This window comes from Elephantulus edwardii, unplaced genomic scaffold (genome assembly GCF_000299155.1).
Source record: "Elephantulus edwardii isolate Elephantulus edwardi_28Jun2011 unplaced genomic scaffold, EleEdw1.0 scaffold00049, whole genome shotgun sequence".
Taxonomy (NCBI): Eukaryota; Metazoa; Chordata; class Mammalia; order Macroscelidea; family Macroscelididae; genus Elephantulus; species Elephantulus edwardii.
The window spans coordinates 5,106,771-5,133,588 of NW_006399799.1; the positions used below are offsets into that span (position 1 = coordinate 5,106,771).

Genomic DNA, 26,818 nt, shown 5'->3' on the forward strand with positions numbered 1-26,818 from the left:
TAGAACATACATAGATAGGGAACTACCAGAAGCTCAAGCAGGATTTAAAAGAAGCCATGGCACCAGGTATACCATCACTGCTGATGTCAGATGGATCCTGCCTGAAGGTAAAGAATACCAAAAGACTATCTACTGATGCTTTATTGACTATACAAAGGCATTTGGCTGTGTGGGGAAAAAAAACAAATTAAAGATAACACTGACAATGGGAATCCCAGGTACTTAACAGTGCTCATGCGAAACCTGCATCTAGATCAGGAGGTTGCTGTGTGAACAGAGCAAAGGAATACATGGTTAAGAAGGGAGTGTGTCAGGGTTGTAGTCTCTCTTCTTATCTATTCAGTCTATATGCTGAGCAAATTATTCAAGAAGAGGAATGTGGCATCAGATCAGAGGGAGACTCATCAATAACCTGTATGCAGATGATACAACACTGCTTGCTGAAAGGGAGGAAAGACTTGAAACACCTGTTGCAAAAGATCAAAGAATAACGCCTTCCACATGGATTGCATCTTAATGTGAAGAAAACAAAGACTCTTACCACTGAACCTATGGGCAGCATTGTGACAGAAAGAGAAAAGACTGAATCTATCAATAACTTTATCTTACTGAGATCCACAATCTGCAGTTATGGACCTCTCCAAATTATCGAGAAGTAATGTCAGTTTGAGGACTAAGTTGTATCTGATTCAGGCCATTGGTCTTTCTGACTACTTGCTATACATATGAGAGCTGGACTATGAGTAAGGATGACAAGAAAAAGAATTGACACCTTTGAGCTGTGGTGTTGGAGAAGAGCACTGAATATGCTATGAATGGCCAGGAAAACAAATGGATATGTCTCGGAAAGGGTGCAGCCAGAGTGCTCTTTGAGGACAATAATGAGGCTTCGCATCACATACTTTGGGCATACTGCTTGAAGGTGCTATTCCTTGGACAAAAACATAATGCTGGGAAAGGTGGAGAGTCAGCGAAGGAAAGGAAGGCCCTTAACCAGGTGGACTGAGACAACAGTTAGTCCTGCAATGGGCTCTTGGGTGTCAGGAAGTGTGAGGATGGCATAGGACAGAGCAAGGTTCTTACCTTTTGTTCATAGAGTCACTATGAGCTGTACTCAATTTGACTGCCCCTAACAACTAACCTAACAACTCTGACAATGAGATCCCAGCTAACCATGTTTTCCTTCTACCCTCCTTTGGTCATTTTCTGGAAGCATGTTTCTTATTCCTGCTTAATTCTGGTGGATGTCAAGTCACAATGTTGTAATTGTATTTATTTTCCTCTATGAATAGCTTATGTTCAAATGTTTTTGTTTAAAATACTAGTAAAATGGTTGCATTAATGAATTTTAACTTAGAAATGTTACTATATTTTTAGCAAATAGGGTTTACTTTTTAAGCTTGGAAAGGAAAAAGATCTTTTTTATTATTATGTGAACAAACTATAATTTAAAACTCTATAAGGTATATAAGACAGATATATGATTTTGTGAAAAAACAAAATAAACACCAAAACAATGAAGATAGGTGGAGGGTGAGCAGGGAGAAAAGTGCAACAATGAATGAATGAAAATCCAAAGTCTCTGTAAACTTTCATTAAAATGAATAATAATTTTTAAAAAAACAATGAAGACAAAAGATAAAACTTGGTTTTATCAAATTACAGTTTATAGATGTGTAACCTGAAATAGTTCCCTTAAACCCTGGAACCTCAAGTACCCCATCTAACAATTGGAGGGGGAGTTTGGGGGGGGCCCCCACTATTACTTGCCTGACAAGAGTTGTGCAGAACAAAAGTACTTATCTAAGTCAATGCTCCTGGATGAAGAGCTGCTAAATTGTTGTTGCTGATTGCCTTTGATTCGAGCACGAGCACGACTCATAGTGACTCTATAAACAAAAGGCCTGAAGCCCCTCTACAACTATCAACAGTTATCAAAGTTCATGGATTTTCCAGAGGCATGTTGCTGAGGAAGTAGATGCCAATACTGCTATATCAATGGAATCAGAATTTTAGGAAATTTAAGATAAATAAGCACTTACCCATTCTTTATGCAAACTGGATTTTAAAGTTTTTCAGTTATTCCAACATTTCTGTAAATATTACTTCTCTAAAGCCACCAGTAACCCTGAGTTTAGATTGGTTCTCCCATTTAACTTATAATCTTACTGCAATTAGAAGTTTCAAAATTTAATGAGTTGAAACACAACATGGCACAGATGCCTTATTATACCAACTAGTTAACACAGTATTTGTTTCTACATTAATTTTACTTGCTAATCAAAAATACTGCTTTTCCCCAAATAACATCAAAATAAAAGTGCTGATTGTGCAATGGTAAAACCAACACCACCATGTCTGCAAAAAGGCCACTTGAGTTCTTTTTTTCATGAGCTGGCAGTTTGCAGCAATAATTTAAGATTCCATAAAACCAAATCAATGGCATCTCACAAGAACTTATCTTTGAGTTCTCAAAAAATTCAACTGCACAAGTTATATTTTGCACACCACAAAGCATATATTAATTTGTACGTGTTAAGTATATCCATATCTATGAATTCTGAACATCAGCCAAGTTGATCTCCCTAATTTAATAAGTAAGAAAGTCTGCTGGAAAAATTGATTGAGGACTACAGTATTTTCAGATGTCCATAGTAACTTCTAGGGAACCTTGGTAGCCTGGCAGTAAGGAGTTGTGTTACTGACTCAAAGACATTGAGTTTTAATCTCTCAGCTGCTTTGCGGAGGAAAGATGGGCATTTTTCTCCCATGTGATTTACAGCCATTGAAAACTTACTGGAGGGAAGTCTGTCTCAGCTATGAGTCGGTTCCTGTAACAACAACACTTTCACCATCATCAACAACAACAGAGAGCAACTACTGGTGGGGGTGTTATTAGGTGTCATCAAGTGGGCAACAGATGAAACACTACCCACTTTTGTGTCATCCTCTTAACTGTGGCTATGTTTTTGCTCACTGTGATAGCCACTGTGTCTATTCATTCCATTAGGGGTGTCTCTCCTTTTTTGGTGACCCTCTACTTTACCAAGCAAGATATCCTTCTCTAGGACTTGTCCCTCCTGATAACATTTCAAAGCACGTGAGGCAAAGTCTTGTTGCCTGTCCTTCAAAGGAGCATCAGACTGTAATTCTTTCAAGACAATGTCTTCATTCTTCTGATAGTTCATGGTATTCATCAATACCATAATGCAAATTAGTCAATTCTGCTTTGGTCTTCCTTAGCCATGGCCTAGAATGCATAGAAGGTGACTGAAAATATATTCTTGGATCAGAAACACCAGAGTCCTCAAAGTCACATCTTTGTTTCTGAGCACTGGCAGATTTGCCCAATGCATTGTGACATCTCATTTCTAGACTGCTGTTTCCATATAGATTGTGGATGCCAGTAAAATAAAGTCCCTGATGTAAAAATAAGGTTGGGCCTGAAGGCAACATCATCTAACCTCCACTAATTTCACAAGGAGGGGTAGAATGCCTATTAAAAAGCAAGAGCAGCAGCCCAAATTTCTATTAAGTCAGAATGAGACTTCACCCCTCAAATACTAACTTCCCCTAACAATTCCAACAACTTGCCCAAGGCATTCATTCTCTAATGCTTTTAATAATTTGTTGCTATAGCCACACAAAACTCCCACACAAAAGAGCTACAGAGCTATGGGTTTGTTGTTGTTTTTAAATATTAGTAACAAATATAATTTAGGATTAGGGACAATTCAGGATACAATTTTTAATCAGGAAAGCCTCTTCTCAGCCATGATGAAAAGGAGACCTCTCTCCCCAGCCCTTAGTCTCTCAGCTTTGACCTCTGCCCTGTCAAGTGTTACAAAGTTCTTCTGTTGTTATTATGTGCCATCAACTCCTCAAGACTTATCATAACCTAAGTACAGTAGCTCTTAACTCCTGCCCTATCCTGAGCTGTCTGACTGACTCTAACACACCTAATTCCATTGTCCCAGTTACCATGTCATTTCCATCAAGGTCTTGATCTCACTGTCCCTCCACTCTTCCAAGCATGATGTTCTTCTCCAAGGATTGAGCCCTCTTGGTCACATGCCCAATGTATGTGAGATGGAGCTTCAACATCCTCACCTCCTAGGAGAAGCTTGGTTTTACCCTCCCCTAGACAGACCTACATGGAGGCAGTCGTTAGAACAGAACAAGGAAGCACTGCAGTCACTAAATCAATCCATCTTATTGAGGATATTCCTCTCTGGGGTTAGCAGCACAACTCTCTACATACTAGGTTACCTGAGTTCCCTACTATTTGAAACATCAATGGTGCAGCTTTAACAAATCATAGCAACCTACAAATTAACCCAGTAGAGCAAACTGACAGAAATGTGTTGTCCTTATATAAAGATTTATATATCCAAATTACTAAGTACTTAGCAACATGAAAATCATTCCTACAATCCTATCAACTAACTGATAGCTAGATGTTGTACCTTTAACAACAAACCATAAAGAAAATCAGACATAAGAATATAATGTGGCATCAGGGGAGGAAGACTCATCAACAATCTGTGCTATGCAAATGATATAACCTTACTTGATGAAAGTGAGGAAGACTTGAAACACTTTCTGTAGAGGGGCAAAGACTACAGCCTTCAAAATTAATTGCATCTAAATATCAAGAAGATAAAAATCCTCATCATTGGACCTATAGGCAACATCATGATAAATGGAAAAAGTTCTAAATTTCCCATGATTTCATCTTACTTGGATCCATAATCAATACCTTTGGTACCCATAGTCAGGAGATCAGGAAACACACTTCACTGGGCAAATCCAATGTCAAGGATTTCTCCAAATTACTTAAGAGCAATGATGTCAGTTTGAAGATTAAGGAGTACAATCACTTGCTAAAAATCTGAGAGCTAGACAATGAGTAAGGATGATGGAAGAATTAATGTCTTCGAGTTGTAGTGTTTTGGAACAACACTGAATATCCTATGAACTGGCAAAAAAATCAAAGAGTGAAATCTCAGGAATAGCGCAGAGTGCTCTTTGGAGGTAAGGATGGCAAAACTTTGTTTCACATATTTTGGGCATGTTGCTAGGTTATTCCTTGGAAAGGGACATCATGCTTAGAAAAGGCAGAGGGTCAGCAAAAGACAGGATGACTCTCAATAAGATGGACTGACACAGTGACTGCAGCAATGGGCCTAAGTGTGTTGGAGATGAGAATGGGATAGGATAGGGTAGGGTAGGGTAGGGATCACATCCGTTGTTCACAGGTTTGCCTGTATAGCTCACAGCTGAATTTGACTTGTTGGCACCTCGTAACCATCACCCTCCCTCTATTATTTAAAGCAAATAGAGAAGGGAGAGTTTTGGAGAACTGTTCCCACACAGAACACAAATTAAGGACCACTGTGCCTAACCTAACATACTCTCTCACACAAAATTATTTGGTCTTTTCCTTTACACCACTGTACTTCATTTTCCATCTTTGCCTTAATATCAGCTAGTCTTTAAGACTCCTATTAATCTCTATGTTCCCAGGCTATCTGGTAGTATCTGTCACTCTGCAGTGCAAGTGACTATTTACTCATCTATTTTCCCAGGCACACACTGTGCTTTGTCCCTCTGTATCTGCAACACCAAGAACAATGCAGACTGTAGATGTGCTCAATAAAGGACTGTTAGCAATTACAGAACTTCTCAGAAACCATATGTATTGGGAGGCATCAGAAAAAGAAGTGTAGATACACAAGAAAATAAAAAATAGAAAAAAAGAAGTGTAGAATTCTAGTGAGTCAGTGTTGTCTGAAAAGATTTAAGAGATTATGACATCCTCTCCCTTCTTTTCCTTTCCATTAATTAATCGTATTTGCTCAAAAGTCATGGTAAATCTGAACTTTTCTTTTTCCTTATTGTTGTTATTGTTAGGTGCCACTGAGTCATTTCCAACTCAAACCAAGCCTATACATAACAGAATTAAATATATTCTTGTCCCGTGTCATCTTCACAATTACTGCTATATTTGGGCCAACTGATACAGTCACGATGTCAATCCATCTCAGGAAGATCTTTTTTTTTCTTTTTTTCTAATCCTCTACCAAGCATGATGCCTTTCTCCAGGGACTGGTCTTTCTTGATACTTCCAAAGTAATTGAAACAAAATCACATCATTCTCTCCAATAAAGAGCATTCTGGCTATACTTCTTCCAAGGCAGACTATTTATTCATCTAACATTCTATTGATATACTTAATAGTCTTTGTTGTTGTATACCATTGATTTGGAAATGACCCGTATTTGACCCACCAGAGGGTTTTCAGAGGCAGTAAACTGCACAAGAGAAGACTGTCCATCTTTCTCCCAGGAGTGGCTGGTGGATTTGAACTGTGTGCCTTTAGGGTGGCAGTAGAACTCATTATCACTAAGCCACCAGAGCTCACTTAGTACTCATTACAAACACCATAATTCAAATGCATCAATTCCTCTCCAGTCTCTCTAACTCACTTTCTACAGCATGCATATAAGGTAACTGAAAACACCATGGATAAGAGGTCAGGTGCACCTTAGCCCTCAAAGTTAACAACTTTGCTTTTAACACTAAAGAAATCTTTTGCAGATTTGCCCAGTACAATGGAGAATCTGTTATAAGTCTTTGACTTGACAGTAAACAACAACAAACATACTTTGGGTTCCTAAGTGTAGCTTCTGAGTAGTGATTATGAACCCAAGTAAAATGAAATTTTTCAGAATGTCAATTATTTTATCTCTTGTTTTTTCTTAAAGTAAAATTAAAAATTTATACATGTTCAGTTTAAAAAACAAGGTGAAAACAAACTACCTTTTAGAGCATGAAACAGAACACTTCAGACCTTTGCTGACCCTAGTCCTTTTCCATTCATTTTAGGTGACTGCTTTTTTGGAAAAGAAGAAAATCTCCTGGGATTTTTGAGATCAGCTTTGAAATAACCACACATGAATCTAGGCCACAGAAGGTAAAAAGCAGCACCAAGGAAGCCAGTGTGTTCGTTGTGTGTGCACTTGCATTATTTGTGACTGGGAGGGGATGCCCACATCTGTGCCCACCAAGACTGGTACACTGGTTTAAACCAATCTTAAAAGGTGGGAGTAAATGTACATTTCTAATGGCAAACATTTTCAAAATAACATGTTCTTATTGAAAAGGCAGCACTTTGCCACTCCACGCTTAAATCAAACCTTAATTAGGAAATCACCAATTTTAAGACAAATGTTCCAAAATAATACAAATTTAGAATAATTAGCTATATTGTTTCACCCCCATTGAGGATGGAAAAGATACATCAAGTGAAAAGTTAACATTATGGGGTTGCACAATTCCAGCCATCCAACCAGAACAGGGGTTCTCTCTGCTCACAGCAGGCATCCAACAGGGTAGCACATATATGCTCTCTGAGTGAGAAAGCAACACCTTCTCACATACAACCCCCTGGAGAGAGAAGGGAAAGGGAGGAGGGAGGACTTTACACCTGCAAACTCCTAACTCTATCAGCACTAGGGCTGGGAAAAACAGCACATATTTAAAAAAAAAAAAAGAGGGGAAAAGGTTTCCTAATATAAAGCCAGCAATTTTTCAAGGAAGGAAAGACTTAAGACATTTTTTCTGAGGAAATTAGTAAATAGCAATGTTTTTGTTTTCTTAGTGGATTTAGTCAAGCAATACAATTGTGTAAGCAAACTGCTGAAAAGACTGTCAAAAATTCTTATTCCTCTTGGTAAAAAAAGACTGAAGAACAAAACGTCATATTAATTAAGGCACCTCAACCTCAAAGTACATCTTGTGTCTGGGCCTTTGGATAATCAAAATGAGCACTAAGAATAGAACAGCAGTAAAACCAATGGATTAGACACAAAACACTCCCCAATATTAAGAGATTCCTCTGAGATTTGAGCAGTATCATTGACTATGCATTTCACTGTACCCATCTTTTCCCTTTTTACTTTATATTCCAGTAAGAATAGGAGTTATTGAAACTTAATCCTTATTGAAAAATCCATAGTTAGCTGATCAGCCTACTGAGGTATGGTGAGAAAGGTGGCTGCTCTACAGGTCTAAAAGGATTGATGCCTATGCTGAAAAGTCTAGGAGTTTCAACGAAGAACATCTTGATTTAGTCCCTCAAATTTCTCAATCACCAGAAGTACGCTAGCTTTGTCTGTCAAGATGCCCGAGCTGTGTGGCAACAGTGTCAAAGACTGCCATTTGCTCCAAGGCACTGCCATCTGCAGCAGCACAACATTTTGTCTCCGGAAAGCAAACACATCTGCCTTTGCCAGTGTCCTCCCACTGTGCCGCCCATCTGGAGCAGGTGAGCTGGAAGGCAAGCCTGGGCATGGGTGAGACAAGGGTGAGCAAAAAGAGGAGGCCTCAGGGAGATGGCACATAGAGAAAGAAAGCAGTGCTGCACCATGTAACATTCTGTTAACCATATTTGCCAAAAAGCATGTGAAATAACCCACGTTAGTGGTATTTTAATCACATGTAACACAAGGTTGTTTAAGGAATAAGAATGATAAACCTAAAAAGTCAAAGTTTTACCTGGGCCAGGAGTTGACAAAGTCACACGACCATAAAGAGATGAGGAAAACTGGTGATAAGAATAAAAGGCTCAAACAAAGTACTGGATTTCTTTCATAATTAGCCAGGCCAAAAACAATCTCAGAGTGCTGGGAAAAGCCACAGTGACTTCTACCTAAAATACTTTAATATATTTTCTTACACTGAAAATATAAATCCAAGTCCAGTTATGGTCCTGACATTTGATCTTTAAATCATGCTATTAGTGGGTTGGAAGAAATAGTAAAAATCAAATTCTCTCTGTCACAGTTTTTCAATTAGGTCACAGATCTAGTGCTAAACTTTCTGAAGCAAGGCTCTTTATAGCTCTAGGGGATTTTTATAAACTTTGTGAAGCCACCTTTTTAAACAAGATCCTTCATTTTAAAGTTCATTAAACCAAATCATAAGGAGGATCTAAACAGGAGGCTGGAAGCTTGTCTTTATTATTTTCTATGTGAACTACACTCACAGGTCATTACATAATTTTCAAAATAATCCTGTTAATCCAGACAGCAGTTCTTCAATTATGGCATCATTTACTAAAAATACCAAAGAAGTATCATTCCTTCAGAATACACTAAACCAATGGCTAATTCTCAGGTCTTATAATTTAACACATCTGCTTACTTTTTTCTAAAGAAAAAAGGAAGTTGAAGCTCAGGAAACATAAGTAATTTATTCAAGATTATACAAACTAGTATGTACCAGAGAAGGGACTGCGATTCTGGTACACCTGCCTTAAAATCTGGGCTTAGAGAAGTCTCATGTTGTTTACCATCAAAACAGAACCAAACAGCTGACCCTCCAGCAGGTTTTCAGAGACCATAAACCACATATTTTTGCATTGGCGGCATGATTCCTCATCAGTAAACCAGAGTGCTCCTGAGAGAAATCTCACAAATACTCAAAACTGGAGAGTCAAACTGACAGCACAGGTCTAATAATATACTTTGAAATCTGTTCCTTGGAGACCAATCAGCAGCAAACCAACTTAAATACATATATGTGAATTTAAATAAAAATTAAAATGAAGGTTCCTGATTCTCACACTACCTGACAAATGTGGAGTTTTTCTTCTCCCTATGCTTACCTTAGGTCTTTAATTCTTACATGGAGATGTTCATTATTATGGTAATAAAACTCCTTTCCAGTGAATAAATGCATAACAACACATTCAGTATTACTTGCAGATCTAATTGAATGACATTTATTGAATACCTACAACAGGCACACATTCATACCTTAACAGTAAAATCTCATCTGAGGATTCAGGCACGTTAACAAAACTAAACATTTCCATTTCTCTCAAATGCACAGAAAGACATGTAATAAAGAAAATACTACTCAAGTATGGTGTTTGAAGGTAGAATTTTAGCTCAGCTCTCAAACCTAAATATATACATAGATATATCTCCTTGTCGTTATGTGCCGTCAAGTCGTTTCCGACTCATAGTGACCCTATGCACAACAGCCCTAAACCCTGCTCTAGCCTGTGCCAATTGCTGCCTCTGACACACCCATCCCGATTACCCCAGTCACCCAATCAATCCATCTCATAGAGGGTCTTCCCCTCCTGCGCTGTCCCTCCACCCTCCCAAGCATGATGTCCCTCTCCAAGGATCCGTCCCTCCTGGCAACATGTCCAAAGTATGTCAGACGAAGCCCCAGAATCCTTGCCTCCAAGGAGTAGCTTGGTTTAATCCTCTCCAAGATGAATCTGTTTGTTTTCCTGGCAGTCCATGGTACATTCAGTACCCTTCTCCAGCACCACAGCTCAAAAGCATCCACTCTCCTTCTGTCCTCCCTAGTCATTGTCCAACTCTCTGATGCATAACAAGTGATTGCAAAGACAATGGCCTGTATCAGGCGCACCTTAGTCTCCAGAGAGACACTGTTGCTCCTGAGTACTTTAGAGAGGTCCCTAACAGCAGACTTTCCCATCGCGATACGCTTTTTGATTTCCTGACTGCTGGTGCCAAGAGTGTTGACTGTGGAGCCAAGCAAACTGCATCTCCTTAGACAGGATATTTAACATCTACAGTTTCAGTATGATTATAAATAAAACAGAACAAAACTAATCTTCAGGTTCTAAGTTCACTCAATCAACATCAAGTTGGAACCTACTCACAGCTGACCCTCAAGTGGGTTTTCAGAGGCTATAAAATTGCCCATCTCTCTTTATTGGGCACTTGGGAGATTCAAACCAACTATCTTCGGGTTAGAAATGCAACTCCCTAGGCAACCAGAGCTCAATAGTGTCATTATAGTAATTTCCCCAAACTTCTAAGAGAACATGATGGACATGTTCTATATCTGTGTTGTCTGATATGGTACCCTTTTAGTCTCATACGGTGAGTACTTGAAATATGGCTAGTGTGACTATTGTTGTTGGGTACCACAGACCCAGAATCAACCCATAGCTGACCCATCCATGGGTTTTCACAGGCAGAAAATTGCATGGGAGGAGACTGCTCATATTCCTTCTACAGAGCAGCTAGTGGATATGTACCCCATACCTGTGGGCTGGCAGCACAATTCCTTACCATTAAGCTATCAGAACTCAGTGAAACTTAGGAACTGAATTTTTACTTTTACTTAAACAGCCACATATGGCTAATGGCTACCTTACTGGGCTGTGTAGATCTGGAATAAGTCTAGCACAAAATAAATGACCAATGTTGGTGGTGGTCTAATTTTCCTATTAATACTATTTCTTTTTAAAAATTTCTCTTTCTGAAAGATCACTTAAGCTAACATAGTATTATAAAGCATTCTCCATGTGAATCTAACTTTCAGTTAATAAACAGCTTCAACCAAACATTAGCAGTATAAAACAAAAGTAATTAGTTATATATGTGTGCTAAAAGTCTTGGAAAGATTAACTTGCTTAATCTTCACAATAATTCTGTGAGGTCATTGTTAGCTACCATTGAATCAACTTCAACTACAGTAACCCTATGAACAACAGATCCGAACTTTGGTCTATCCTCCCACATTCTCAGTTTTTTTATATGCTTGAGTCCACTGTTATAATCACTGTGTCAGTCTATCCTGTTGAGGGTCTTCCTCCTTTTCACTGACCTTAATCAGCACAATGTCTTTTATCAAGGACTGGTCCCTCCTGACAAAATGCCTAAACTATGTAGGACCAAGTTTCATCATCCTTATCTCTATGCAGCACTTTTGGATGTACTTCCTCTACAACAGATTTGTGTTCTTTTGGTTCTCCATGGCTTATTCAGTATTTTTCCTCAGTATCACAATTCAAAGGCATCAATTATTCTTCTGTCATCCCTATTCACTGTCCAACTTTTATATGCACAGGAAGTAGTTGGAACCAAAAAAACCCCATGGCTCATATCAGGCACACTTTAGTCCTTAATATTCTTGCTCTTTAGCACTTTGGGTAAGTCTGTGACAACCTATCTTTCAAATGCAATGTGTCTTTTGATTTCTTGACTGTTATTACCATGGGTGTTGATAATTGATAGTTTCAATCTTTTCTCCTCCTATCATGATGTTACCTATCTGTCCATGTTGAGGATTTTTGTTTTCTTGATATTGAGGTTTTGATCTTCCACAGCAATTATTTCAAATCCTCTTTCAACCAGCAAGGTTGTGTAATCTGCACAATACAAGGTTGTTGAGTAGTTTTCCTGTAACCCTGATGCCACATTTTTCATATAGTCCAAGTTCTTGAGTAATTTGCTCAGCATACAGATTGAACAAGCTATGAAAAAAAGGACAGAATCCTAACACACACCTTTCCTGATTTTAAATCAGGCACTTTGTTCTGTTCAGACAACAGCTTCTTGGTCTAGGTTTTTTCACATGAGCACAATTTATTCTGGGATGTCCATCCTTCTCAGTATTAGTCATAATTTGCTTTAATCCACAGTTAAATGATTTTGAATAATAAATAAAACAAGTTTCTGGTATTATCTGCTTTCAGCAAGATGTAGCGGATATTTATCCCTCATGTTATGGACTCCAAGTTCAAAATTCTGTTAGTTCCCTTCTATGTACCACTCTAGCCATGTTTTAAAAAACTTCAGAAAGATTTTACTTGGATTTTATATTAATGATATGGTTTAAGAATGTCTATAGTCTGTTGGGATTCTTTTGTGGCAAGGGAAGCAAATAACGATCTCTTCCACTTGGCCAGGTAATTTATTTGGCAAATTTCTTGCCATAAACTTGTGAGCATGCCAAGGGCTGCATCAGTTTGCTGAAACATGTCAACTGGTATCCCATCAATTCCTGAGGCCTTACTTTTTGCCAGTACCTTCAATGTAGCTTCAATTTCTTTCCTCATTACCACTGGTTCTAGATCATATACTACTTCGTGAAGTGGTTCGTGTATACCAATTCTTTTTGGTACAGTGACTCTGTGTATTCTTTCCATCTTCTCTGAATGTTTCCTGTATTACTGAAGATTTTGCCCATAGAACTCAGTATTGCAACTCAAGGACTGAATTTGCTCTTCAATTCTTTTAGCTTGTGAAGTGTGTTTTTGCTTTTTGGCTTTCTAACTCTAGCTCTGCACATTTCATTATAATACCTTGCTTTCTCTTTTCAAGCTACCGTTTGAAATCTTCTGTTCATCTCTTTTACATCAGCATTTTCCCCACTTTGTTTTGGCCTCTCTACCCTCTAGTGCAATTTTCAGGACCTTCTGACATTCATTTTAGTCTTTTCTTTCTTGCCTGTCTTTGTACTCTAACTCTTGTAATTTTTTTAAAAAAAATTTTATTCTGGTTTACTTACAAAGTTTGTACACTTTGTTTTCCTACCAAATCTTTCTCCTTTCCTTTACCCAGTCTTCCCACCACCCATCAAACTGTGCAACCCTATGATTAAGCTCCCCCACCCCATCACACTCTACCCTCCCCTTGCCTATCCTCACCCCTCTGCTCCTCCTCCCCTCTCTGGATTCTCATTCTCCTTCCACAATAATGGTTTTATATAGTATTTGTCTTTATGAGACTGAGTTAGTTCACTTAGCATAATGCTCTGCAGTTCCTCCCAAGTTAGGTAGTAATTTACAAAATCATTGCTCCTGCTTGCTGCATAGTATTCCACTGTGCGAATGTACCATAATTTCTCAATCCATTTGTTTGTGGTTGGACATTTGGGCTGTTTCCATGTTCTTGCTTTGGTGACTAAAATGAAAACAGGAAAATTGGTTTAGCTGTCAAAAATTAAATGGAACACATAAAGATCAACATCCTAGGCATTAGTGAGCTGAGACAGACTACTATTGGCCACTGTGAATCAATTATATGTTCTACATTACCAGGAATGACAAGAATAGCATTGTATTCACAGTCATAAAGAACATTTCACGATCTACCCTGAAGTGTTATGTTGTCAGAAAAGATAATATCCATATGCACATAAGGAAATCCTGATAATACAACTATTATTCAAATATATGCACCAACTACTAAAGTCAAAGATGAGAAACTGGTGAGAAAGACTTCTACTGGTGGTCTAGTAGTAAGAAGCTGCACAGTAATCTCAAAAGCATATTATATGACTCTAACAGCTGTCCCAAGGAAGAAGAATGGACAATCTCCTCCTGTGTGATTAAACTGCCTCTGAAAATCCACTGGGTGGTCAGCTATGAGTGGGCTCCAACTTGATAGGACACAAGAAGAAGCAACTTCTGTAGTCGGAAATTGACTGAACATGCAATTAAAATGCATTAATAATAATTGGTGACTGGAATGCAAATGTTGAAAACTAAATAGGACTAGTTGGTAAAAGCTGAACTAGTTATAGACATGAGGCTGGAGATTAAATGACAGAATTTTGTGCTTTATTCATTATACACATAAACCTCACTTGATGTACTACACAGGAATCAAATGGACTACATCTCTGGAAAAAAGTCAATGGAGAAGCTCAATACCAGCAGTTAAAACTAGGCCAGGGGTTGATGTGCAAGTTCAAACTGAAGTTGAAGAAAGTTAAAACAAGTCCATGAGAACCAAAAGACAATCCTGCATTTTTCCTCTCTGAATTTTTTAAAGAAACCTAAACAGATTTGATGAACTCAACATGAACGAATGACTGAACACCAGAGGAGCTGTGGGATGACATCAAGGACATCATCCATGAAGAAAATAAAACGTCATTACAAAGACAGGTGAGAAAGAAAAGATGTCAGAAGAGATTAAAAAATTTTGTGTAGTGGATGACATTATTTTGTAGGTGAAGAAATTAAGTTTTAAGATTTACTCAAAGAAATATAGGTGGTAAGTCAGAGAGCAAAAATTCAATCCAGTCTAATTCCAGAAATTACAATGCTAAATTGACTATATTTAAATAGCCCATTTTATGTAAGGTTTAGTATATGCTTTGTGATAGTCTCTCTACTCCACACCATGCCCCCCTCCTCATCTACAATTAAGTGGCAAAATGGAAATGAAACAATGTGAGTTATTGATACAATGTTATACATAGAATGGACTGACTCAAAATAAGCCTCATATGCCAACTGGAATGATCTTGTAAATGTACTGACTAGTGATTTTGTGCTTTTTTTCCTTCTTTTTTAAATAATTTTAATGAATATTTAAAGATATTTTGGATTTCCGTTCATTTATTGCTGCACTTCTCTCCCCGTCCAGCCCTTCCCCCACACCCTCAGTTTGCTCCTCTCTTTGAAAAGTATAAGAAAAACTCCCACCTCCACCCCTTCCACCCCAAACACTATGCAACCTTAATTGTGGACTCTTGTGATAACCATAATACCCTATCATACATCGCTTTTAAATTACTCTCTCCCTCATCTGTTTCAGTGTAGTATACACAATTTATCCAGTTTTTCTCAGTCTTATCCCAACTCTGATATCAGTCCCATTTTAAAGCAGTGGCACCAGGCAGTATTTGTCCTTTTGCGACTGAGATATTTCACTCAGCATAATGTCCTCCAGGCTCACCCATTTTGAATAATATTGCATGAGTTCCTTGTTTTTAAATGCAGCATAGTATTCCATTGTGTGAATATACCGCAGCTTCTCTATCCATTCCTTTGTTGATGGACACCTGGGTTGTTTCCAACTCCTTGCTACTGTGAACAAAGCCATGATAAACATGGGTGTGCATATATCTGCGTGGATGTCAGTTATGGTCTCTTTGGGGTATATTCCCAGTAGTGGAATTGCTGGGTCAAATGGTATCTCTATTTGCACCTTTTTGAGAAAGCGCCATACCACCTTCCACAGTGGTTACACCATTTTACACTCCCACCAACAGTGAATAAGGGTTCCAGTTTCTCCACAACCTCACCAGCATTTATTGCTTGCTGTTCTGTTTAATTTTGCTATTCTGACTGGGGTGACATGATATCTCATAGTTGCTTTGATTTGCATCTCTCTTAGAGCTAGAGATTTTGAACATTTCTTCATGTGCTTGTTGGCCATGTGAATGTCTTCTTTGGTGAAGTGTCTGTTCATATCCTGTGCCCATTTTTCATTTGGATTATTTACCTTTATCTTGTTGTGGTGCTCAAGTATTTTATAAATTCTAGATAAAAGTCCTTTATCTGACATGTCATTATCAAATACTTTTTCCTAGTCTGTGGCTTCCCTTTTTACCCTGTTGGAGAACTTTCTGGATGTGCATAGAGATTTGATTCTTAGAAGGTTCCATTCACCTATTTTATCTTCTCCTGGTTGTAGAGATTTTGTGCTTTTTTTTTTTTAAAAAAAAATCACTTTTCCCAGAATAAAATGACTAAAGTATAAATCTGTATTTTAGAATTAATAAATTACTTGTTATTGGACCTACTCCAGAGGTACGAGGCAAAGGAAGTGAATATTTACTAAAAGCTCTCTATGTCACTATCTACAAGGGATATTCAAACATCAAACATTTCTGCTAGGAGAAGATTAATGGGATTCAGTCCATTTGCATGAAGCACACTGTCATTCTTCTTTTTTTTTTTTTTTCACACTGTCATTCTTATCTCATTTCTAAAAGGAGCTTAATTCACTTATTGTCTGTTGAATTTATGACAAAATATTTATTTTGCCCAAAGCTAGCATTGTTATTCCATCTCTGCCTGGTAAGTCAAAGGAACATTTAACACAGCAAGCCATATCTTATTATTTGTTGAATACCATAGGAAGGTTTCTGACAAGAAGATTCACATCTGGCCCATTTTTCTCTCTCACAGAAAAGTGTACAAGATAAAATTAACCAATCTCTAACCCAGATTAAAACATTGTATGTAAATTTGTTGCCTTCCAATTCATCCAGCTGCTCCTCAAACTTCATGATCTACCAGGTAGAAATCCCTTGGTCAGAGTTAGCACTGAGAAAAAGATTCCGTTTATTGAGAGGAGTCTCTGAATGATGCAAAGGGCTAATAAAATCATCTTCTAACCAAAAGGCTGAAGTTAAAGTCTACTCAGAGGTGTCTTGGAAGAAAGGTCTGAAAATCTACTTCCAGAAAACCCGTCACTGAAAAAAACAAAGAGCACAGTTCTGCTCTAACACACAGGTGATTAAGTAAAAATCAACTGGACAAAAATGAATTTTTCTCCCCAATGTACTTATTAAAACATACTTAATTTTAAAAAAATTCAATCCAATATTATCAGGTACCAGAAATATTAATAATTTATACAAATAAAACACCTGTATTTGTTTAGACTTCTGTTACAACTCAGTTTAAATAAGTACAGATGGAATTAAAACCACAATAAAAATATGAATAAGGAGTTGACATAATGTGGAACACTCACATGGTTCTGGTACCATTATTACAGTTTTGTCTGACCTGCTGTGTCACTTGGAGCTGGCCCCTTTGCCACTTTATGCCTTTTACTCCTTGTCAGTGACAGAGAATTAACTACTGTCTGTCTCAGCGGGATAGTGAGTGGATTAAATTATTAAGCAAAATGCTTTGGGCAAAAGACATATGAATGCTAAATATTACGATTTACAAGCATTCATTTTCTTAGCACTCCTGTGGGGTAAGGAAGTTATTTCGATTTCATATATGAGTAAACAGGCACAGGGGGTTAAGGTCACATGGTAAGGCTCCATTTATTTAGTCCCTGTAGGAAGTGAATAATACACACCTTTAGTAATCAGATGAACTTTCTCAGTATGATCTTAAATACAGTTAATTCTTCACTTAATGTCCTATCTTTTAGCATGCTTTCAATGAGACACAACTCCAAGATAGAAACAATGCTAGAATAAGGAGAAACAATTCTGTGTGCTTTAGATGAATGATCATAAAAAGAGACAAATAATCTCAAATCTAGAACAAATGAAAACCTGTGTTATTTTCAAGGATTCCTCTTTAATACCATGTAAGGTCCTTCAACCAAAGGAATCTGGAAACATGGCTAGCTACAGACATATTTGTGGAGAAAAATTAAAAAGCTGTCACAGGCCTTCATACTCATTTGTCTCATTAAAAATCAAACTTTGGGATGGCAAATTTACCCCCTAGGCTTTAATTAGCAACTAAACAAAAAGAGAAAATAAATCCAAAAGAATCAAGGGTGAATGTGAAGTAACGAGGAGAGTTTGTGATGGCTAAACACGGGCAAAAATACTACTCAAGTGTGATAAGAATACAAAAGAAGATTCTCTGTTCATATCTTAAGACTACCTGCTACACTGCTTACCCGACTCCGCAGGCAGTCAGCCAGGTTCCGCCGAGTGAAATTAGCTGCTGCTGTGGGAGATAATTCATAACCTAGTAAAAGAGATAAACAAGGAATATTTAAAGTGAAACATAAGGAATGAATAGTATCCTAAACCATTCCTCTATCCCTGTTCTTAATGACTACTGCTCATGCAAAATTTATGAAGTACACAATCACACTTCTAGTCTCTCTCTTCATGCACCATATATAAAGTACCTGGCTGACAGTAATGCAGTGATACAAAACAAAACCAAGGTTTTATGGTGGGATCAGTCACAGGCTTGCTTAAAAGGTACAAATAAATTGTGTGTGTGTGTGTGTTTTAATAAAGTCTTGAGATGTAACTTTTCAAAAGTTTATTAAAAGGATATGGGGGAGACTGAAAAGATGCATTTTAAGTTTTCTTTTAAAAAATGTGTAACTTTAGTAAAAATTTAAACAATAAAAGCAATGTGTGTGAAGGATAAAGTCTCTAAAAAACATTGGCATGGATTCATGTTGGAACTTAACCCCCCTGGATTAAATGCAATCAGTGTTAAAAGGCACAAAACCACTCAGTGGAATCTCACAGAATATGCCAGTTTCGAACAGGAGCTAATATATCCACCGTAACATTTCAAACAGCAGTGTCAGATAAAGCAAGATTTAGATTAAAATCCCATTATACAACTCTTTCCTGTAGAGCTGTTGGTTGCTTCAAACTGCTAACCTTTCAGTCATCAGTTGAGATCTTAACCTTTGCACCAACAGTGATTCTATTAGTTTACTACCCACTACTATCAAGTTGATGCTAAATCACAGTGACCCTCCATCCGATTTCTGAGGCTCTAAATCTTTACAGGAAGAGACTGTTCAACTTTCTCCCTCCAGAGCACCTGGCACATTCAAACCAAAAACCTTTCAATTAGCATCCTGACACAATGCACCATAACACCAGGGTTCCTACCTATCAGTCTATTAATGTACATCAATCATAGTGGGAGCAATCTTAGTCAACCCTGGCAAACCTTGGACAAGCAGAAATATATTTGAATTCTCCACTTCACCTCCAAACACCATAAAGGATTTTACAGTTGTCTTCAGAGAAAGAAGTTTGACTGATGCCCACACACCTTAGCTTAGGTCTTGAACTTTAAATGTCATATAATACATCATTTATCTCATCGTTCTCAGTCTCGGCCCAACCCTGACGTGAGTCCCATTTTACAACAGTGGCACAATGGATAAATTACGTATACTGCATTGAAACAGATGAGGGAGAGAACTGTTTAAAAGGGATATATGATTAGGTATTAACTGTCATGACAGGAGTCCAGAAGGAAGGCTGCACAGTGGAGTGGACTTGGGAGGGAGGGGCTGTGTATCAATGAAAGAATTTTTCTTTTACCTTTCAAAGAGAAGAGCGAATTGGAGGGGAAGAGGTTGGGCAGGGAGAAAAGTGCAACAATGGATGAATGGAAATCCAAAGTCTCTGTAAACTTTCATTACACAAACTCTACTTCAAAGGTAATGGAAGGGTTCTTAAAAACAATGTTAACCACATGTGATTTTTATGTACTGACTTTAAATCCTAGAACCAATGTAATAAGCACTTCTCCCTACTCTTGTTCACTCTTTTCTCATCTCTCAGGACAGGACAGTAAATATTCTTACACTTATTGTATTTCAGGGAAAACCACTAAAAAAGTAAGAGAATGTTTAACATATTCTGACTGTGATCAATTAGTTGTGGCTTCTACTGCACTCGGACCAGCCAAATATTTAACATATTCTAAGCTTAAATACACAAAATATCCGTACATTGGTTTCTGAAAAGCAGGGATTGAGATATGTTCACCTATGAATTCTCTGCAGTACTAGGCAGTGCTTAACACAAATAAGGTTCTAAAAAAATTTTTTATTTTAATGCACAATGTTTAATCTGTTGCTTAAAAATCTATCTAAATGGATCTTACTTAGTAATTTAACATAACCAGTTATATACAAATTAATTTCCTTCAAAGTTTCATATTATACCAAGACTGTATATAACTGTCCTTAAATTGTGAATTAATCGAATGCAGAGCTCTCTGCAAGAACTTCAGTACAACCTTTTCTGGACCAGAAGGCCAGTGGCTAGTGCTGCCTATTAAGGAGGCTTTCATCAGATGCAGGGACAGCACTAATTATCTCCTTAGATAGAGAACTGTCAAAGAAGCAAGTAAAAACACTTTTAAACATATTAAATCACTTATAATTATGAAAAGCTTTACATTTACAAAGCATTTTCTTTTCTTTTTTTAAACAAAGCATTTTCTTAAGTGTAATCCCACTTTAGAAACATGGCATCCAAAAGTATAGAGAAGTGTAAGTGACTTGTTACACAGAAAACTGTGAAGTTTCCCTTAGGTCATTTTTAGCTCTCAAATTCAGATATACTTCAGCTCAAATTACTGTCTCTGATAGATGTAATACTTAAAGAGTATGATATTACCATACCCATCTCCAGATGATATAGTTTTATCTCCCAAGTATCAGTGTTAAATTGCTTTTAGGCTCTGGGATTTTTGCAGAAAATCTTTAAGAAAGAAGGAGAGTGCAAATTTTTTAAAACTAAGCCAATGAAAATATCATCACATAAGTCTGTCCAAGTATAACGTATCAGTCAAAAATTTTGTTTCAATTCAAATTTAAAGACAAACCAATCATAGTTATAGTCTAAGTAATACTCACCATTTCGCATCTTGTAAAGCTGTACATTTTTCTGAATATATTCTGCAAACTGTACAGTGTCACCAGCTTCTCCAACACACAGAAGTAAGATTTTTTCACTCATCTTAAACATCTTGTCATGATCTGCCCAAAGGAAAAAAAAAAGACACGAGAAGAAAAAATAAGACCCAACAACAAAACACAATACCCAAAAAACTAAATGGTATTAGAAATTACCTTGTCAGAAAATTTTAGCTATTATGTCTATCAGTATAAACAGGTTTATCAATTACTATTCCACAACGTGGAATAACGTATTTATTAACTACCATGTTGAATAATCTTACCAATTACCAATTTTAAAATAAGTTTTGCCAACTGTATTTTACCGGGTTCCTGCTTTTGTTTGTTACTTTCATGTTAAACCACCAACCAAACTAAAAAAGAAATCCACTATAATTGAGTTGGTTTTACTGGAAGTAGATTGCCCATCTTCATGGATCTGAACCACTGGCCCAAGACATAATCCTTAAACCATCAACATATTTTATTAATGTCAGTTTCAGTTAAACTGATAATAAAAAGATAATTTGAAAAATTAAAGACATTTTTAAATGTAATTATAAACAACCAAGGAAACAGAAGGAATTAAGCCAATGGTATTTATCGTTTAGGCTCTTTTAGGCTCATGATTAAGACTTGTGAAATCTCTCAACAGTAAAAATTCTAGTTATTATATTTATACATACACAAAATCATACCCAAAAGGGCCAGTGTTATACGTCATTTCTAACAGTAAACAACATAAAAACACTTTACAAAAATCTTTATACTCCATTGTTTTAGCTGAACCTTACTCATTCAGATTAGATGGGCAGATAATGCCCACAGCTAGAAATTCCATATTCAGTATTCAGCTGCAGGAAAAAAGACATCTTCCTATGATACTCTTACTTTCACTTTTCATTTTTCAAATAGTGCTGAATAATCTTCCCTGGCAGACATGCTTCCTGCTTAAAAATGTCAAAATCCCTTAATAGGATTTAAAAAACAAAATGCTACTATCAAATATTTCACACAAGTTCAAAAGTTATAGATAACAACAATATGGTTACTGAGACTCGGAAAAAGAGGGTGAAAAAAACTGAACACAAAGTGTGCCAATATATAGTATCAGATTGTCCTGAAACTCAGAACATAAAAACTAGAGGAGATTTAAAGACGTAGTTTACAAACTGGTTTATAAAAGGAAAAAATTCCTACTAATGTATTCCTTATGCAAAGAAAAAGTACCCAAGGGTACATTCTAAGTTCTTGCTAGTGATAAGAATGAGTAATTTGTATTTCCTTCTTTATCACATATCAGTAATTTCTAAAATTTTAATGCATCACTTTTGTATCAAAACACCAATTAGTAAACTATACTACTTTTATAATTAGAAGAGATAAAATTTATTTTGGAAAAAGAAATAAAATTTGTTTATAAAGATTAATGTCACATTATTTTTTTTAAGCTAAAATTCTTGGTAGTAAATTTCCATTTTCCAATAAATTTACTATAACGCCAAAAGTAGTTTTAAAACATATACTGCGTATTCAGTGAGTAGCAGCAAGGGATACAGAAACAAAAATGGTAAATCCTAATGGCTCTGGTGGCTTGTTATTACCAGCAAACCAGAGCCTTCTTGTTTCCAGCAAGGCAGAATCGGCTCACAGCTGACCCTCCAGTGGGTTTTCAGAGATAGTTTATAGCATAAAAGGAGACTGTCCACCTTTCTTGAACCTTGAGCCTTTGGGCTGACACCTCAACTCCTTACCACTAAACCGAGAATTCCTGTTGTTGATTGCCTTCGAGTCGAGTATGATTCATAGCGACCCTAGCCCCTCTACAACTATCGACATTTATCAAAGTTCATAGAGTTTCTGGAGTAGTGGTAAGGAACTGTGCTGCCAATGCAAAGGTTCTAATTTACCAGCTGCTCCAGGGGAGAAAGATGGACAGTATCTTTCCATGGGATTAGCTGCCTCTGAAAACCTACTGAAGAGGCAGCTCTGGGTTAGTTCTAACTGGACAGCTGACAAGGGCTCTAAGTTGTTTAGAAAACAGCCTCTTTCAAACTAGGTAAGTTCTTTGGCAAAGCATTTATTAAACTGACATAAAACAAACTGGACAACAAAATGAACATCAGTGTGAAAAAACCCACCAATTCTCATTTAAAAGATGGTCTTAGCATTCTGAATTTGGAGAAACGACTGCTTCCTTTTAGTACTGGATTCTAAACATGTTTAACAGTGATAATTTAATTTATCCGTGACTAGTAGCCTAAAGGTAAGGAACTGTGCTGCCAATGAAAGGCAAGCAGTTTGAATCCACAGGAGAAAGATGGGTAATTTCTCATGTGGCTTTATTGCCTCCGGAAACCCACTTTAGGGTCAGCTATGGGTGGGTCGGTTTTGACTCACCACCACTAACAACACTACCGTCACACAGGTGGGGGAAAGGATAATTTTATGTATGTACACTGCTATTTTACTTTAGCATCGGACAATGTAGTTCAGGCTATATATGCCATCGATATTAAGAGAGTTCTAAGTATACTAGAATACGATCAATAGTTTAAAAGTAATTTTATATAGGCCAAGGGACATGAAATACAGCACATAACCAAATGGAGAGTTGTGTCTAACTCTGACAAGCAAACAATTTTGGGGGAGTAGCTTCTCTAGAATACAGAAGTATTTTACAAAGTGATAAAGTGAAAAATGAAATGGCAAGTGTTATTATCATTTTATAGTTAGAGAAAATAATTTCTAAAAGTCTCCCCTCTCCAACATCTTTACCTACAGTTTCTTAAGCAAATTAACTGCAGGAAAAAGTTCTCATACAATTTCAGTACTCTTATCATACAAATGTTTATGTAGGCAAAGATCATAGGGAGGAGAGGGGAAAAAAAAAATCCAAAGAACTGAGTGCAGTTTTTTCCATCCATTTTTTAAGAACGTAAATTCACTTTTCTTCTAATTCATACTGATCTTTCTTTAAAAACCTTTAGGATTCATTGCTGAAATTATGAATTTAAAAATTAAACTAACACTGACTAGGTGTAAAGCACTTTTTTTTTATGAAACAGAATACTTGTAAAGGTACTGACTTGGTTATTGCTCTACCTAGACGAAGCTTCACTCTAAAGTCACTTGTCTGTCAAAGGCCTCAGTATTTAAAATAATGGATAACTTTATCCTCAAACATATTTATTCCTTTGAAAGATTGATTTTAACAGAACTTACACAAACTAATCATTGAATTTCATGAGGTAACTTCACTCGAGGAACAAATCATCATACAGGAGATTTTTAACCATTTTCAGGATTTCCTTTCTTCTACGAATAGACTTGTTGTTGTTATGTGCTGTTGAGTCGCTTGCGACTCATAGCGACCCTATGTACAATAGCTCTGAACTCCGCTCTGTCCTGTGCCAATCACACTGTCTGACACTCCCATCCCAATTATCCCAGTCACTCAATCAATCCACCTCATAGACTAATAGACTAGAACTCAAAAAAGGTCTATCAAAGTCAAGTCTATCAAAAGGTCATTCCACTTTCCCAAGTGATAGAAGCTGGACAATCCGATTCCTGCAGAGGCAGCAGTGGTTATGTGAGTGAGAACTCACAGCTGACCCTCCAGTGGGTTTTCAGAGATTGTAAATCACACAGGTGGAGACTGCCCATTTTTCTCCCATAGACCAACGGGTGGATTTGAATTGCATACCCTTGGGTTGGGTGCAGTAGTTGACACATTTCTGCTCCTGTTTACATAACTCAAGAAATACCAGATTTAGTAAATTTTCTTTCCTTAAACCCAAGATGAACTGCCAATTGCTCTTAAAATTCTCCCTAATCTCTATGACCAGAAATAATCTGTTCAAAATGCATTTTTATCAACTATCTTTGTTATCACTAAGTGATAATTATTTTTTAACTTATGTGCACTGTTAGGCTGTTAGAACTTTTTGGTTGTTAAAATAAAACGCATTCAATTAAAAAAATGTACTATATATATGATCAGCAATGAAACCTCACGTAGATGTCTCATAACAATCACCAAAATAATTAATGCATCTCAAGTACTTACTATAGGGAGATAATATTAGTATAGATATTCTAGGTAAAAGTTTTGGAGTCAAACTGCTTAAGTTTAAACCCTGATTGTTCAATTTGTACCCCTTAACTTCTGAAGTTTCAGACCCAACATGGAGTGGAGTTAGAACAATGCCTAACTCAAAATGCTAAATTAATTAGTAAATCGTCTTAAAACAACACATGCAGTGTAAGTACTTCAATGGCTTGTTAGTACCAAGTATTTTTCACTATACTTAGCTTTTGCACATAATTTACCTCATTCACACAACCCTCATAAGAACACTAAAAGGTTGGTAATAAACAACCGATTTTAAAGATAAGGAAATCTGGGGATTCAAAGCAACTGTACAAAGAAAATACGGATGATGGGATGGATTAGTCTTAATTCTACTAACTACTTAAATATTAAGAAAAGTTGAAAGGAGAAGAAAAGTTGGCAGCGCGGGCTCATGAAAACTAGAAAAGGAGGCTCAGAGCTGAGCCACTGAAAGATCAAAGACTGGAGAAAGAAAAAATGAAGACTCCTTCCTCTCCCTAGGATTTCACCAAACTCACAGCATTGGTACTTCTTACAGGAAACTCCTAGATTTCAGAGTCAAGGGCTCCAACTTCGGAGCAGGGGCTTAAATGCTTAAAACGAAATTCTTTGGCAACTCTCGCCTAGGAAGGACTTAGCAAGTCAGTGCACCAAGTTCTGAACTAGACGCCCTGCGAGGAACGGCTGACAAGGTAATTAAGTTTAACTGCTTGTCTCCTCAATTTTGAAAGATTAAATGCAGGGCAAGGTGGGTTCTAACTCCCAGACTTACCTGCTCCTCACCCAACCTCCTCGCCCCCTAAGAACTCCATCCACTGCCCTTAACCCCAAGGCCCGGCCAGGCCTCCTCTGCTTCCTCTTACCGTCCTTCATCTGGACAATATTACTAGCAGCCACTCGGTCAGAGGCGACCAAGACGTAGTCGGGGCCTTGAATGCCGATAAGGTACTCCATAGTAGCAGGGGGGCAGAAGGCGGCGGGTGCGACACAGCGTGGGTATCGCTAGCTAGTCAGCCTCACGGGTGAGACAGCACAACCAAGCACAACTCCGCGCGACGCAGGCTGGCCCACAGCCGCGGCCGCTGGCGCTTTCAGATGACGTAAAATGTCGCGAGAGGTTGGATTGCGGAACGTTGTTGGGCCTGTTCATTTGTGTGTTTCCCTCCGGGTCTCTCTCCAGTAAGGTTATTGATTTCCAATTCTCCCTCTGTAACTCTCATTTTACCCTCTGATTCCTTTAAGGCTGAATTTATACACCATACGTAGAGTTAAAATTACTTGATGAGTCGCAGAAAACGGGGTAGTTCCTTTTCTTGACTTAAGACATTGCGTTAAGTTGAAACAACTCAAAGCTGCCCCTCCAGCGGGTTTTCAGAGGCTGTTAACCGTTTTTCTCCCGCAAAATAGCTTGTGAATTCCAACCGACGAAGAAGTGTAGCCTTTAGGTTGGGAATGCAACGCCCCACTGACGAGGACACGACCTCCCTTTATTACCTTTATTACCCGGTAAAATCGCGAGAACCCCTTTCCCTGAAAACTAGATTGGAGAAAAGTTAAGTGAGATGATTTACTACTTGCATTCCTTAAAAAAAAAATTATATGTGTGTGTGTGTGTGTGTGTGTGTATGGTTGGATTAAAAACCTAAACCTTAAAGTTGATCATAAAAACAAGGGAGGGGGCTAGAAGAATATT

At 37.5% G+C, this 26,818-nt stretch overlaps 1 protein-coding gene across 1 annotated transcript in view; it reads right to left on the reverse strand.

The window, feature by feature from the left end:
* Positions 1 to 26,127, reverse strand: part of PSMB2 (proteasome (prosome, macropain) subunit, beta type, 2) — a 45,809-nt gene extending 19,682 nt beyond the window's left edge. The window contains exons 1-3 of the mRNA XM_006886438.1: positions 25,989 to 26,127; positions 20,967 to 21,089; positions 18,234 to 18,304 (exon numbers count right to left, since the gene is read on the reverse strand). Of these exons, the coding sequence (XP_006886500.1) occupies positions 18,234 to 18,304; positions 20,967 to 21,089; positions 25,989 to 26,079 (285 nt within the window). The 5' untranslated portion in view covers positions 26,080 to 26,127. The remainder of the gene's footprint in view (positions 1 to 18,233; positions 18,305 to 20,966; positions 21,090 to 25,988) is intronic.
* Between the last annotated feature and the right edge of the window lie 691 nt (positions 26,128 to 26,818).